This window comes from Anser cygnoides, chromosome 6, assembly GCF_040182565.1.
Source record: "Anser cygnoides isolate HZ-2024a breed goose chromosome 6, Taihu_goose_T2T_genome, whole genome shotgun sequence".
NCBI lineage: Eukaryota > Metazoa > Chordata > Aves > Anseriformes > Anatidae > Anser > Anser cygnoides.
Genome location: NC_089878.1, coordinates 21164142 through 21177561, shown reverse-complemented (window position 1 = coordinate 21177561; position 13420 = coordinate 21164142). Strand labels below are relative to the sequence as shown.

The 13420-nt window shown below is 34.1% G+C and overlaps 1 protein-coding gene across 3 annotated transcripts in view; it reads left to right on the top strand.

Moving 5' to 3' along the window:
* The window catches only part of GAD1 (glutamate decarboxylase 1), a 33964-nt gene extending 23192 nt beyond the window's left edge, over positions 1 to 10772 (top strand). For all 3 annotated transcript variants that reach the window (XM_048061556.2, XM_048061553.2, XM_066999539.1), the window contains 5 exons: positions 1095 to 1173; positions 2839 to 2988; positions 3853 to 3960; positions 4625 to 4714; positions 6461 to 10772. In XM_048061556.2, the coding sequence (XP_047917513.1) occupies positions 1095 to 1173; positions 2839 to 2988; positions 3853 to 3960; positions 4625 to 4714; positions 6461 to 6634 (601 nt within the window). In that variant the 3' untranslated portion in view covers positions 6635 to 10772. The remainder of the gene's footprint in view (positions 1 to 1094; positions 1174 to 2838; positions 2989 to 3852; positions 3961 to 4624; positions 4715 to 6460) is intronic.
* The last annotated feature ends 2648 nt before the right edge of the window (positions 10773 to 13420 follow it).

Below are 13420 nucleotides of genomic sequence, written 5' to 3'. Positions count from 1 at the left end.
TGCCCTGTTCTTTTGGCCAAGGTGTGCTACTATCTAACCTAGCGCAGATGAAAATTGGAATTGTATCTGGGGTATTTGTGGAATCAGTTGTCCTCAGACTTGGGTGAAGGAGTTGTGTTGAAGAGGAAATGTGGAACAGAGGAACTGTGGTTTCGTCTGTGTCCTCTGTGAGACAGGGATGGGAGAGGAGGAAATCTCTTTGAACTTTCTTTAAACCAGATTGTGGTAACATCTGTATAGTCTGTGAAATGTCATTATATGGTTTCCTCTTCTGGAACATGCAGTGAATCAAGAGGACGTTTGGTAATTAATAACTTGGGGTGTAGAGGTCGGTGGACATACAATGGTGATACATTTATTTTAGCATCATCGTTAAACTGTCTAGGACGATATATTAAAATACAGAGCATCTTATCTGTTTGACAAGTAAATTAGGTTATCTTATGCATCCACTTGTGCTTACACATAAGGAGTTTTAACCTTTACGTGCAGAATGATAGGATTGTAAAGTTTTATAGCCTTTTAACAGTCCATAGACTTGACAAGGTAGTATAGAAAAGGCCTCTTATGGCTCTACCTGGAGCAGCAGATAAGCATTAGAAGTATATTTTGCTTTGCTTTAAACCTTTCCAGCAGCTGTTCGGCAAAGAACTGTATTTTCCCAGTGCTTCATATTATTTCCTTAATTCTTTGCTTCATCCCCTTGTTAGTACCTTGAATCAAAAATAACCTGTCAGACCATTTCTGGTAGGTTTGTTAGTGCTATTTCTAGAATTGGACATGTCTGGGGATGAAGTTATTATTTCAGCTAATCAGCATAGTCTGACATTAATTATCTGGTATTAATAATAATAGAAACTAAGCAGAAGTTTGATATTAAAGAGTTAATGTGCATAAAATTCCTTTACTGGATGATACAGCTGGGAAAGGAGACATCTGAGATAGTAATGATCTCCTTAATGAAATAAGCTGGTCAAAATCTCCATACATTTCCAGCTAAAAGCAGAAAACTAAAGTGACTACTCAAGGTTGAGTTTCTGTTTTCCAGACCTAGCTGAATGTATTTTTTATTTGTTTGTTTGTTTTGTTTGTAGAGCCAATTCAGTCACTTGGAATCCACACAAGATGATGGGAGTATTGTTGCAATGTTCCGCCATTCTGGTCCGGGAGAAGGTCTGCTTTATATTTAGTGATTATGCAGTTTAAAAAAAAACTGTAACTATCAAACCCTACTTCTCAAAAGAATAGGGCAAAATCCATTTAATTTCAAAACTTCTTTTGGAAGGGATAATCATGTGGATTTATATTGTGTTTAGGAAATTTTTGTTTGTTTTTCTTTTTGTCAAAGCTGTTGACAATATGGGTCAGATACTCAGCTGTTGGATCTTTGCATATTTTAAGAACAACACAACAGCCATGCTGGTCCATTTCATCTGAGCATCTGCCCCTTTGTTCCCATGATATACTGAACATACAGCCTTGGTTTTAGTAATTGGTCACTGTCTAAACTGCTTACTTGAAAAGCAAGTGTTTTACCTTCCACGGCAATTTAAAAGTTTCTCAATTTTGTCAAAAGCAAGCCATCCTGCTTTATTTATTTTTAAAAACACATAATCCATATGTGTAAATACATACTATGTATTTTTAGGGCTTCCTTCTAGATTCTCTGTTGCCATCAATGCAAGACTTGTCTTATTTCTCTTGTTATAAGTATTTTCTTTAGGTAATAAAAAAAAAAGTCATGCCATCTGTGGATAGGACTACTTTTTTATATATTTTTTTGCTATTTTCTAACATGTCGTTTGCTACTAGAAGATGTTTGTTGAGGAAGTGGTGCCAGTCTGTAGAGCAGAGATGTAGGTATTGTAGGGTTCAGTCCTAGATCAGCCATTTGTTTTCCAGGTGACCCATCTCTAAACTGAACACTTCCCATGAAGTGTTATACTTGCCTTTATAAAGCACTTTGAGATCTATTGGAGGGAAGCACTAGCCATTATTTAGTGGCATGCATGCTTATCATGCAAATTGTTGCAGGATTTTGGCAAAATTATTCTCTGTGAAGGAATTTTGATGCGTGTTTTTGTGTTCATCAGCTACAACTGTGGTCTTTGACATTCTTAAAAAGACCACTAATATGTTCTAAAGAAGATGCAGACCGCTTTAGAAATGTTGCATATATAAACTCTGTAACATACAGGAATTTTCTCCTTTGTGTTTCCTTCAGAGATCCTTACTTGTAGCCCGTAGATCTCTATTGGTCTGTAGATCATCATTTTAAAGGCTGTAATGCACTCCTTCTCATTGTTTGCTTATTTTAAAATATTTCTAAGCAAAAAACATCCAGTTTAGATCATCTGTGTTTATAGTTATCACTAATGCTAAGTATCATTAAGCTGGAAAATATATGAAGTTGGAGCCTTTGATTTTTTTTCTATATTTTCTGTAGCTATATGCAACACTGAGAAACCACAACTTAATTCTAGTGTATAATTTAATACATCTAATGTTTAAGTCTTAAAAACACAGCTTTACAATGTGAAGTGGACCAAATTAGTATTGGAAATTAAGAATCCAAATGCATGTGAGGACGTTTTTTCAGTTGTGGATGTCTGGGTGTGTAAAACCATATGACTCCTCAGGAACTGCTAAGGGAACCACCCTAGGTTATAAAATTGCATCTGTGGCTCAGGTTTACAAAAGAAGGTCAGTATTTCATTATTTGGTCCTTTAAAGAACAATTCTTCTGTACATATTCGATATACAGTCTGTGTATTATTAATGCATACAGATTCAAACTTACGCCATATGTTTCATATATGTACATGCTTTTCATTACAGGGTATACTTCAAGGCTGCAATCAGATGTGTGCAGGATATCTCTTCCAGCAAGACAAACAGTATGATGTATCCTATGACACAGGAGATAAGGCAATACAGTGTGGTCGACATGTGGACATTTTCAAATTCTGGTTGATGTGGAAGGCAAAGGTAAATAATAAAATTAGAGTTCAAATATCAGAAATTATTTATTTAATTTATAAGATTCATGTAATGGAAGGCTTTTTTAACACTTCCATAATCACAATTTCTAAACACACAGGTATCTGAGAATTGAGTAAAAAAAGAACCATTCAACTTGTAGGACAACATTAGCCATCAATAAATTTGGCTGGAAATAATAAGAAAGTTTTAAGTCACTTGATCAGTGTAGTTCAGAAATAGTCCTGTAGCATAATAATGATAATTTTGATTTTCTTTTACTTCTTCATTCATATAAAGAAGTATAAGAAAAAAAGTGTTGTTTTTTTTCCTATTTTATTTATTATCAATGCTCATCTACTTTTTCTGGGATTATGATATTTCAAAAAATCAGATACTACAGAAGACCAGTAGGTAGACAATGACTTTAAGCAAACAGGCTTTTGTCTTCTGACTTTTTAAAATGCAAAGTTCTAGCAAACAGTTTAGATGAATAAATTACTTCCCAGATCTTACCCTTTCAGTTGAGTTTATGTTCCATGTTCATGGTCTTTCAACAAGAACTGGGATGCCAAGACACAGTATTTTTATATTTGAAAACTGAAAAAAATACTCTATTAAAAATATCAGAAGTCTTTGTTTTTATCATCATAAATTTTCTTAAAAACAAAACAAAAGGAAATAGTGATTACAATTAGGACATATTTAGCCGCTTCTGTAGTGATTGATTAACTTTACTTTTAAATTACAAGAGATAATTCTGCTAAATGATTCATCTGAAGCCATTTAAGATTGAAGCCTGTCTGCAAAGTTGATTACATCAGGGGATGAAATATTACTATATGATTAATACTTACTTTGTTTTTAAAACAGGGTACGGTAGGATTTGAAAATCAGATCAACAAATGCCTGGAACTGGCAGAATATCTCTATACTAAAATCAAAAATAGAGAAGAATTTGAAATGGTTTTTGAAGGAGAGGTAAGTTTTCTTTCATTTAGCCTATGTGTAGGAGCCAAATCCATATGGAATTCTGAAAACAGTCTTCACACCTCTCATAGTTCAACCCAGTTACGCAGAACTGCGCTTATCTTCCAAAGAATTACATGACTATTGACATCTTGGAAGATTTTTTGGCCAATTACATGTGGGTTTATATCATAGATGTCAGCTTTATCTCCTCTCTCTCTCCTCTCCAGAGGTCTTTTGAGTTTAGGGCATGAAGGCTACCTTATACCAATCTGTTCGTTCTGAGATTCCAGGTGCTGCCATGTATATAACTGCAAATCTGGTTTTGCTGTGTTCTGTGTAAACTCCTGGTATTGTATAAACTCCTGGTTCATAGAATAGCATATCCATTATCTCTTCATTTACTACGAAAAGGAAAATGGGGTTGACCTTGTAGGGAATTTGAAAAGCAGTTCCCCTTAAAACTGCATGAAGGTAGAAGACATAGACACTTAGCACTGTAAAATGTTGCAAATGGGATGATGTATAGGGAATCTAAGATAGTAGATGCAAAAAGCAGTACTGTATTTATTTTTTGGCATCCAAGTCTATGCTATAATATGCTAGCCCATAGAGTGTCTGATTGATCTGTATTATTTTGTTTATTGATGTATGTGTTTGGTTATTCTTTTTGCAGCCAGAGCATACAAACGTATGTTTTTGGTATATTCCACCAAGTCTCAGGGGCATGCCAGACTGCGATGAGAGACGAGAAAAGTTACACCGGGTGAGACTTACGTTTAATGCAAAAATATACTCTGCTATTTCAACCCAAAGTATTCTGTTAATTCAAAATAATACATTCATGTCTTGACACGTGTTCCAGATTCTGGGACATCAGTTTTCTAATTGCTTGTTACGACCTTGATATTTATTCACCTTTGTCTCCTATTGGGGCTGAAGTCACATTTTCCCTATAGAACAACTCAGTTATTCATTGTTTTCTGTTACTTCTGTGGTCCATAAAGCATATAACAGTTTTTAAAAAGTAGCTAGGCACAAAAAAGGTCCCCATCCAGTTTGAACCTGTTTGAACACCGTATCAGCAAGAGAAATGAAAGGGTAGTTATTTGAAACGGACAGGTAAAGGACATGGAAACCTGTAAGTCTTTTCTCAAGTTTTTATTTTGTTTTTAAATGTGCTTGATTAGTAATGGGTGATTTTGTAATATTTAACTAATTACTGCATTTCAGTGAAAATGAATACCTTCTGAAAGACTATGGGATTTTTTTTTTTAAGAAATGACAGAGGGAAATGAAGGCATGGAAGAGGCACCACCAGAAGAATTTCTCTGTTACTTAGGACTTGAGGGAAGTGAAAGACATTGATTTTGTAATAGCATTTTCATCAGATAGAAGTGGAATGAAATAAATTAAGCAGACAAAAGAATGATTTTATAGTTGTAAAAATGAATTGCATTTTTTTTATGTGTGGAAAGGAAGAAGAATGGGCCAAATTGGGAGGTTTTGTAGATACTGTTTTGTCTGCAACACGCTGGGAAAGAGGACGGGAGAGAACAAAAATTCCTGGATCAACCCAGTGATATGTTAGATAAAGAAATTGCCAAAAGTGAGAGAAAAACGGAAGATAGATAAGATTGGGAATAAGGATGAAATGTTTGACTTGACCATGTTAAATGTTAAAGAACGTTATAAAGCATCCTACAAAATAGTTGAGAACCAGAAATCTGACCTTGGCTGGCAGACAGTAGGGCAGGAGACAGAACTGAACAGCAAAACTGCCCTACTCAATCCCAAATATTAAGACTGTTGGAACAGTATTCCTTATAAATTAAAGCGAGGAAGTCAGACTGAGGTAAATGTGCAGTACTGCAAGAATACTGGAAGGTTTCCATGGCTTATGCTAGCAGAAAATATTCTTTATGACAGAGATCTTGTTGAAAAATTTCCACCATCCCCCTTATTGCCCTGCTAGCAAATTGGCCCTGAGAACAAATATATTTTCATGGGAAGTATCCAGGACCCTCAAAAAGCTGGTTCCGGAGTATTTTGGGGGGGGTGGAAGGGGGTTGCGGAATAAAATTCCTTGTGACAAAATCATCCATACCTCTTTTTTTCCAAACACTGTAGCAGAACTGTGCACTTCCGGTACCTGTCATTCAAATATTCATTGTTCAGGCTATAAGAATAGAAATTAATTAATCAGCATATAGAAATGATATGTACGTTAGATATATAAAAATATTACAGACTGAATACACTAGGATGCTAGTGTCTATCTCGTAATCAAAAAAGATTTCTTAAAAGGTGGACATTATTGTTGTCGGTTTTCCTTTAAGTATCCAATCCTAAACACACATGTAGTTTCTCAAGCTTTTGCTCTTCTATTGCCTTTTTGATCTGCCCACTTAGTTCTTTTTTGTTTTTCCCAAATTAAGAAAGGTTGTGGTATACAAAGAAAAGATATAAAAAATTTTCAATCTCTCTCTCTCTCTCATTTTAATTTCTAAAGGTGGCACCGAAAATCAAAGCACTGATGATGGAGTCGGGTACTACCATGGTTGGATATCAGCCACAGGGTGATAAAGTCAACTTCTTCCGAATGGTCATCTCAAACCCAGCAGCAACGAAGTCTGACATAGACTTCCTCATTGAGGAAATAGAGAGACTGGGGCAGGAGCTGTAGTGCAATGGTCGAGTTATTTATTTCTCTAATTCACTGTTTTCCAGTACTGGCTATTTTTTTAACCCAGTTCTGCAGAACATGTTTTAAGGAAAATTCCGTTTCTGTAAGCTCCAATCTCCTAAGACATCGTTAAACAGCAGCAACAAGGTATAGGCTACTAAAACATACGTGTATTGGTAGATCATTTTACTGAGGGAAAATGTATTATCTTGAAGTTGAAGTACTGTTGACTCTCACATTGGTCTTGTTTATTGTAGTCAGCAGGAAATTAGTAAGTACTAAAATAGAAAATTAAGAACTCTGCACAGTACATATGTACAGTATAAATATATATATAATTATATATATACATATATATACATATATATATATATATAAAGTGGTTATAAACTTAGACCTAAGCCACAGCATGTTTTCCACTTTAAGAGAATTAAGTTTTCCTTCAACAACTAATGACGTGGATAATGTGCTACAGATTTTTTGCCAGGTAAAAATAGACATATAGAAACATTTCTAAAATGTAGATTCTTAGGAGCTAAAGAAAACATATAACAGTATTAAATCTTATTGTTGGTGCTTCTCTTACATACAAAACAGCAATCTCTAACAGCACCTTTGAGTAAAATAGTTGTATTTCCCCTTTAGTGTCACATCAGGGGATAATAGTAGCAGAGTCATTGTAACAGGTATATTATTGCTGTATTTTTAGAGGTTAATTTGTGTAGATTGTGTATATTATTGTTAATTGACTTTGTGTAAAAGGATTTAAATGTAATAGTTTTACAGCAAGATAACTGTTGAATTGTAGGTATATGAAATATTTGCTTATTTATATGCAGAGATTTACCATGCTGAAGAGTTGTCTTGTATTTTCTTCCATTTGTAATGTATCCTATTTATATATTATTGAAGTTCTAAATAATGTTTATGGTATTTTAGTGTATTCGTGAGCCAAAGAAAAAATACAAAAATATTAGTTGACACTTTCATTTAAATCCTAGTGCCCTTAAAATAATAATTTACAGATAATTTTACTGATTAGAAAGAATTCTAACATTGTATATAGGTTGTCAAATAATGAAATCCCCTTAATCTATTAGAATTTTCATTTTTATTTATTGTAATGTCAGAATGTCTGTTCAGTGTTCTGAATGCTTTTCTAGTGAATATGGGTTGCTAACCAAGGCCCCTGGTCTTGAGCTGTATTTCAGGACTGATCTGTATGACCATTCTAACTAAATTCTTTGGGAAGATTCCTGAAGGTCTATAGCATATATATGAGAGTCTTAACCATCACCGTTCTTTTAGTGAAATTAAATTCACTATGTGGTTGGAGCACATAAAATAAATAGAAACAAAATTCATCTTAGAATTTTTAAATACAGCTGGCTTGTTGCAACAATTTAAAAGTATAGACACCAGAGTCGCCTGCAGCTTGTTCAGTTTTAATCATTAGATAATCAATACTGCAAAGTGGAAAACTCCATACTGGAAGCAGAATAGTGGAACAAAATGAAAATTCAATAGTTCTCTGTCTACAGAATTACTGTCATGGTGATAAATGGAATATGCTGATTTCAAACCTCTTCATACATGACTCTATGTCTATTACCCATGCAAGTCAATAATTAGTTGTGTTTTCTTTTTCTTTTTTTTCTTCTCCAAATCAGTAATAAAATCTAATTACTTTAGAAATATTCAGTGAAATGCAGTCACACTATGCCATATTCACAGTTTCTGTGACCCTCTTCAGTTCTGTGGAAGGACAGACAGCTACAGACAGCAGATACTTCCATCCTGCAGGGTCCCACAGGTTGTCTTCTGAGGATGCTGTCTCATATCTTCGGCTGGGTCAGAACAGGTAGAAAGAAGAATCTGTGAAATAGTAAATGTCACGTCATATAGCACAGCCTTTCCAACTTTTTGTAGGACTATTGTTCATCCCTTTTCCATAACATTCTGCAAAACCTTTTCTTGATATCATCCAAGTTAAATCTAAAATGATTATAAATTTGTCACTGTCTTCTAAGTTTATGGTTATGACCTTCAAAAGATTATATACATCATTATGTTTAAGCCTTGAAACCCCTACTAATCCCAGCAGTACAGTATTTCTTTAGTAGGTTCTTTTCATCAAGATAGTGCAGTTGGTATCTTGCTTTTTTAATCTTAAACCATAACCTTCCTTAATTATAAGCCTGATATCTTACCATGCCTTCACTAGTTAACATTTTTTGATGTAAACTGCTATGCTGTAAGACCTGAGGCCTGCCCCACAGAAGCAGTGTGAATATTGACTTCAGTACCAAGTTCCACAATAAGCTATATAAGCTATATAAGCTATTCATCAAAACCTGAGGGCCTCTCACTTAAGCTGTTTTTTAGGATTATAGAATGAAGTTTGTTTTGAAGGGAGAGCATTGTCACATTTCAGTTCAAAGGCTTCTGCCTGAGATCTGGTCTCTGTCACAATTTTACTTTATTCGAAGTCCAGCTACAGAAGGTTGAGTCCTTAGTTCTTCTGGTTTATGAGAAACAGTATGAACTAGGATAATCAATGCAAATGTATTTAACTACTGACCTTACTTCACTAGGATATTTTGTGTCTTCCACACCAGCAGCACCATAGTCATTGTGATTTCTTCTACCAGTTCCTAGGTGAGAATTTCTAACTTCCTGCACCTCCTTTGTCAGGTTATTTCATCAACAGTATTACAAAACTGGAAGATCACAATTTACCCTTAATCCTCTAACCTTAACATTTTAACCTCATGGATCTTGTATCCAGATCATCATCTTGATATGGTAGTAACAATCTATGGTATTTGAAATTTTATATCCCCTAGAAGCATATAAACTACGTAAAAAGAATTATCTGATATAACTGACTGCAAAACTGCAGGAAATACTGTAATATGGTTTACTGGCATTCATATGGCAAGGCTTGGACAGTCTGTTGATCTAGTCAGAAATAGATCTAGATCTCCTCAGCATGTGTATCGTGTTTTGCTCACTAGAATTTCAGCTTCCTTATTTAGTGGAGTATCTTGCTTTTTGGAGGTAAGAAGCATCAGAGGTTTTAGCTGTTGCCATTGATGGTTTTTATACAGAGAGAAATAATAGAGCTCCTCCTGCTTGCCTGAGAAATGAGAAATCACAAATGAGTTATCACAGAGGTACTTTCTCTAAAGATTGGAGCTTTAAATCCATCTTCCTACACTCTGAATTTTATCTTGCCTTTCTGCAGTGTTGTCTTGACACAGGTGATACCTACAGGTTGTTTTGGTTTTAGTTTAGTTTTGTGGTTGGTTTTTTTTGTTTGTTTGTTTATTTGTTTGTTTTTGGTGTGTGTGAAGCTTTTAATTCTAATATCAGCTCCAGAGTGCTTGTACCGGCTTCCATATGCACAGGGCTCATATTAGTTTCTGACCTGGTTAGCTGGTTTTAACAGAGCAATTATGGTCATCAGTAAGAAAACTCATCTGTGTTTTCTTATCAGGTAATTTTCATCTTGGTAATATGTTACAGCTTCTCAAACAAAAGCTTTCCTGGAATATTCCTGTTTTTTAATCCATACGCTATTAACCATGAGAGATCAGGAAGTATGGATATACAGAAGTGTTGACTAATTCAAAGCATTACAATTCCAGGTGAGTAACTTTGCTTTTCTGAGGTTTAAAATATAGCAATTTTGTGTTTAAAATCACACTGACAATCACTGTAATTTGGCCGGGTGAGTTCAGATCAAATAAATAATAGGCAAGGTTTTAGCTGAACATGTAGCTGCAGAGCTTATTAACTGAAGCAATTTTTATAGAAAAGACTGATCATTAGATGAAAATCAACAGCAGCTGTTGATTTTGAATGAGAAGAATTCTGGTTGTATTACTAAAGGTACTTTTCTGGAGAAGATAGATTATACCATTCATTGCAGACAGAAAGAATCAGGGGCCTTGAGAGTAGCCCAGGATTTTAAAATAATTGAACGATGATTCATAATCTGTTTTTTGAATGGTGACAAATATGAAGAGATTTTTTAAACAGAATCTCTGTTTTGTGGTTAAAGAAATGTCGAAGTTATAAAGAAGATATGCAATGCAGTTTTAATTTTTCAATAAAAGTTGATCTTAAAACTGTCTTATTTGTCTCATATAATTTTTGTGAGCTCTTTTGTTTCCTTAAGAATATGAGACAAAAGCCATACAATATCCTTCACATCAAAAAAAAAAGGCAAATTCTAAGGCCACTGTTTAGTTTTAATTGTGAATTGAATGTCATCTTATACCAACACAGACCGAGGAAGATCTCCAAGCTCTGAACATTGATCTTTGAAGAGGGTAGTTGAGATATTAGTAATGTGTAAAAATGCTTTAAAAAAAAAAATCTGTCTATATGGTGTTTTGTGTGGTTTCTGAAATTCTCATCCAACTTACTCATACAGAGGATCCAGGAAAGTGAAAAAAGAAGTTCGGAATGGGTTAAAAAAATGAGATCAAACTGTTCTGGTAAAAATGATGCTATTTAATCTGTGAATATATTTATAAAATTTATATTCTTGTAATGCAGGTCTTACTTTCAGGAAGACTTGAATACGCAGTTAATTTTGCTTTACCATGCCACTGTTTGATCTCGGTGTTTATTTACTAAGCATATTTAAATCTGCACACAGTCAGAACTATGATGTTTTTATGCACTTTTCTGTACAAGGACTTTTCTGTACAAAATAACAACAACAACAAAAAAGAATGGGACTAGGATTAAAAGTGTTTTGAAAGGTATTATGTTTCAGCAGTTAAGTGCTTGTCTGACAAGAAAGATACAGGGATGCCCCCACAAGAGGAGACCCCACAGCGCCCCATGGCGACAACCCTGTGATATCAGTGCTATGGGATACTGAGTGACTGATTGCAAGTGTTGAAATTTTGCATAGCAAAAAATCTGTGATTATTCTTATCATAGTTAGTCAGGCAGTGCAATTAGAACTGTCTTTCTTTGGATGAGGGTTCAGCCACTTTTGTAGTAAGCATTACAATGTGCAGTCTTTTACAGTAGAAATGTTTCCTTGAAATACAAGGATTGGCAACTTTACATTTGTGAGTCAAGTAAATATGTTGTGTAAGAATAATTTTGGAAAGGTGTACAAGGGAAGCCTAATCTTACTATCACAGAACTCCACAGAAGAACTGTTGCTGATTGCATGAATCAGTCTTACCCATTCCTGGAACTGAAAGACCATTTGAACAGAATGGGACCCTATGTTTGAGGTAGAAAAATATACTGAAATTCTTATATTCTCTTAAATAAAAAAACGGGGATGGGGGATATGCATAATGCAATTGACATCAAACAAATCCAGTGTGTTTTATAGAGTCATATGTTTTAAAATACACCAGAAACTGAGTTTGAGCAGAAAGTAGTTGAAAGGTAAAGTCTGTAAGAATGCATAACTTCAGGGAAATATTGTTTTGTTTAATTTTTCCTAGTCAGACTTAAATGAAGCATAATAATTACAAGCTACAAGTCTTTTCCTGTGTAAATATAGTATGAACTAATGATTTTGTGGCAAAAAGTGAATTACATAATATATGTGTATCAATTTATATATGCATGATACATACATGATATATGTATCATGTATAACATGAAAAAGGTAATTTAAAAAAAATGGTTTCTAGACCATATTTTGGGGTAACCTGCCATTCTACTGTGGGAGTCAAAATATTTTAATTCTTTGTATACTAAATATATTGGAAAATAAGAATAAATTTTGAATTCATAGAAGCATAAAAAGATTTTTTTTCATGATATAGACAAACTGTGATTAATTACTGCCATGTGCATTTGTGCACTATCCATAGAAATGTCATTGATTTTTAATAACATGTAACACAGGTTTGATTTAGATTACTTTAGGGTAAGATGAGCATCATGCAGGTGGGATGAGATTTATTAAGAACTGTTTTTTTCCAAGTTAAAAAATTTTATGCAGCAAAAAAAAAGGGCATGAGAAAGTTATATGCTGCAAAGAAATTTTTTAAGTCCAGTCTCTAAGCATAGCATGTAGATAAAATAATGTAATGCACTAAAATAAAATAATGGAAGATGAATTTATCTTTTGTGAGTATTAAGGAGATTTCTGCTTATGCAAAGATTGTTTAATCAATAAAATGTTAGGATACGAATGAGATTTGGTAGTTAGTACAGCTCACTGATGTCAATAGAATCATATCTCCCTAAATTTCTTCTTTAGTGTTTTATAATTTGCAGATTGCGACAGTTATGCTTAGGGTGATAACAGATGAATCTGGAGTACTTCATCACGAACTGGAACTAAGCTAGTGAAGAGGAAATGAGAAGATGAAGTATCAACAGAAAGCAAAGTCTAAAAGGATGGCTGCTCAACATGGAAGGATTGGGGTTTCACTGGACCATTTGGGAGAATTGGACTTCTAAACAAAGCAGAATTAAATTTATGATTAGAATAAAAGATAAGCTGAAATTTTTAAGTAGACCGGTGAAGAAAGATAAACTTTCTGGTTCTCTGTTTTAATAGATTTATCTACCAAGGAAAAGTGGAACGTCATTTAGTAACGTTGATAATAGAAAAATTAGAAGATAAGATATTGCATAACTTGATTTGTTTCTGCTGTTTATTAGGTAATCTGTTCAGCATCTGAATATAATTCTTTTAGGTTGGATAAGTATACTTTATATGTGTATTTGTGAGTGTATTTATATTCCTTGATATAGGACACGTGCATGTACATAGTATGTATCAGAAAAAAA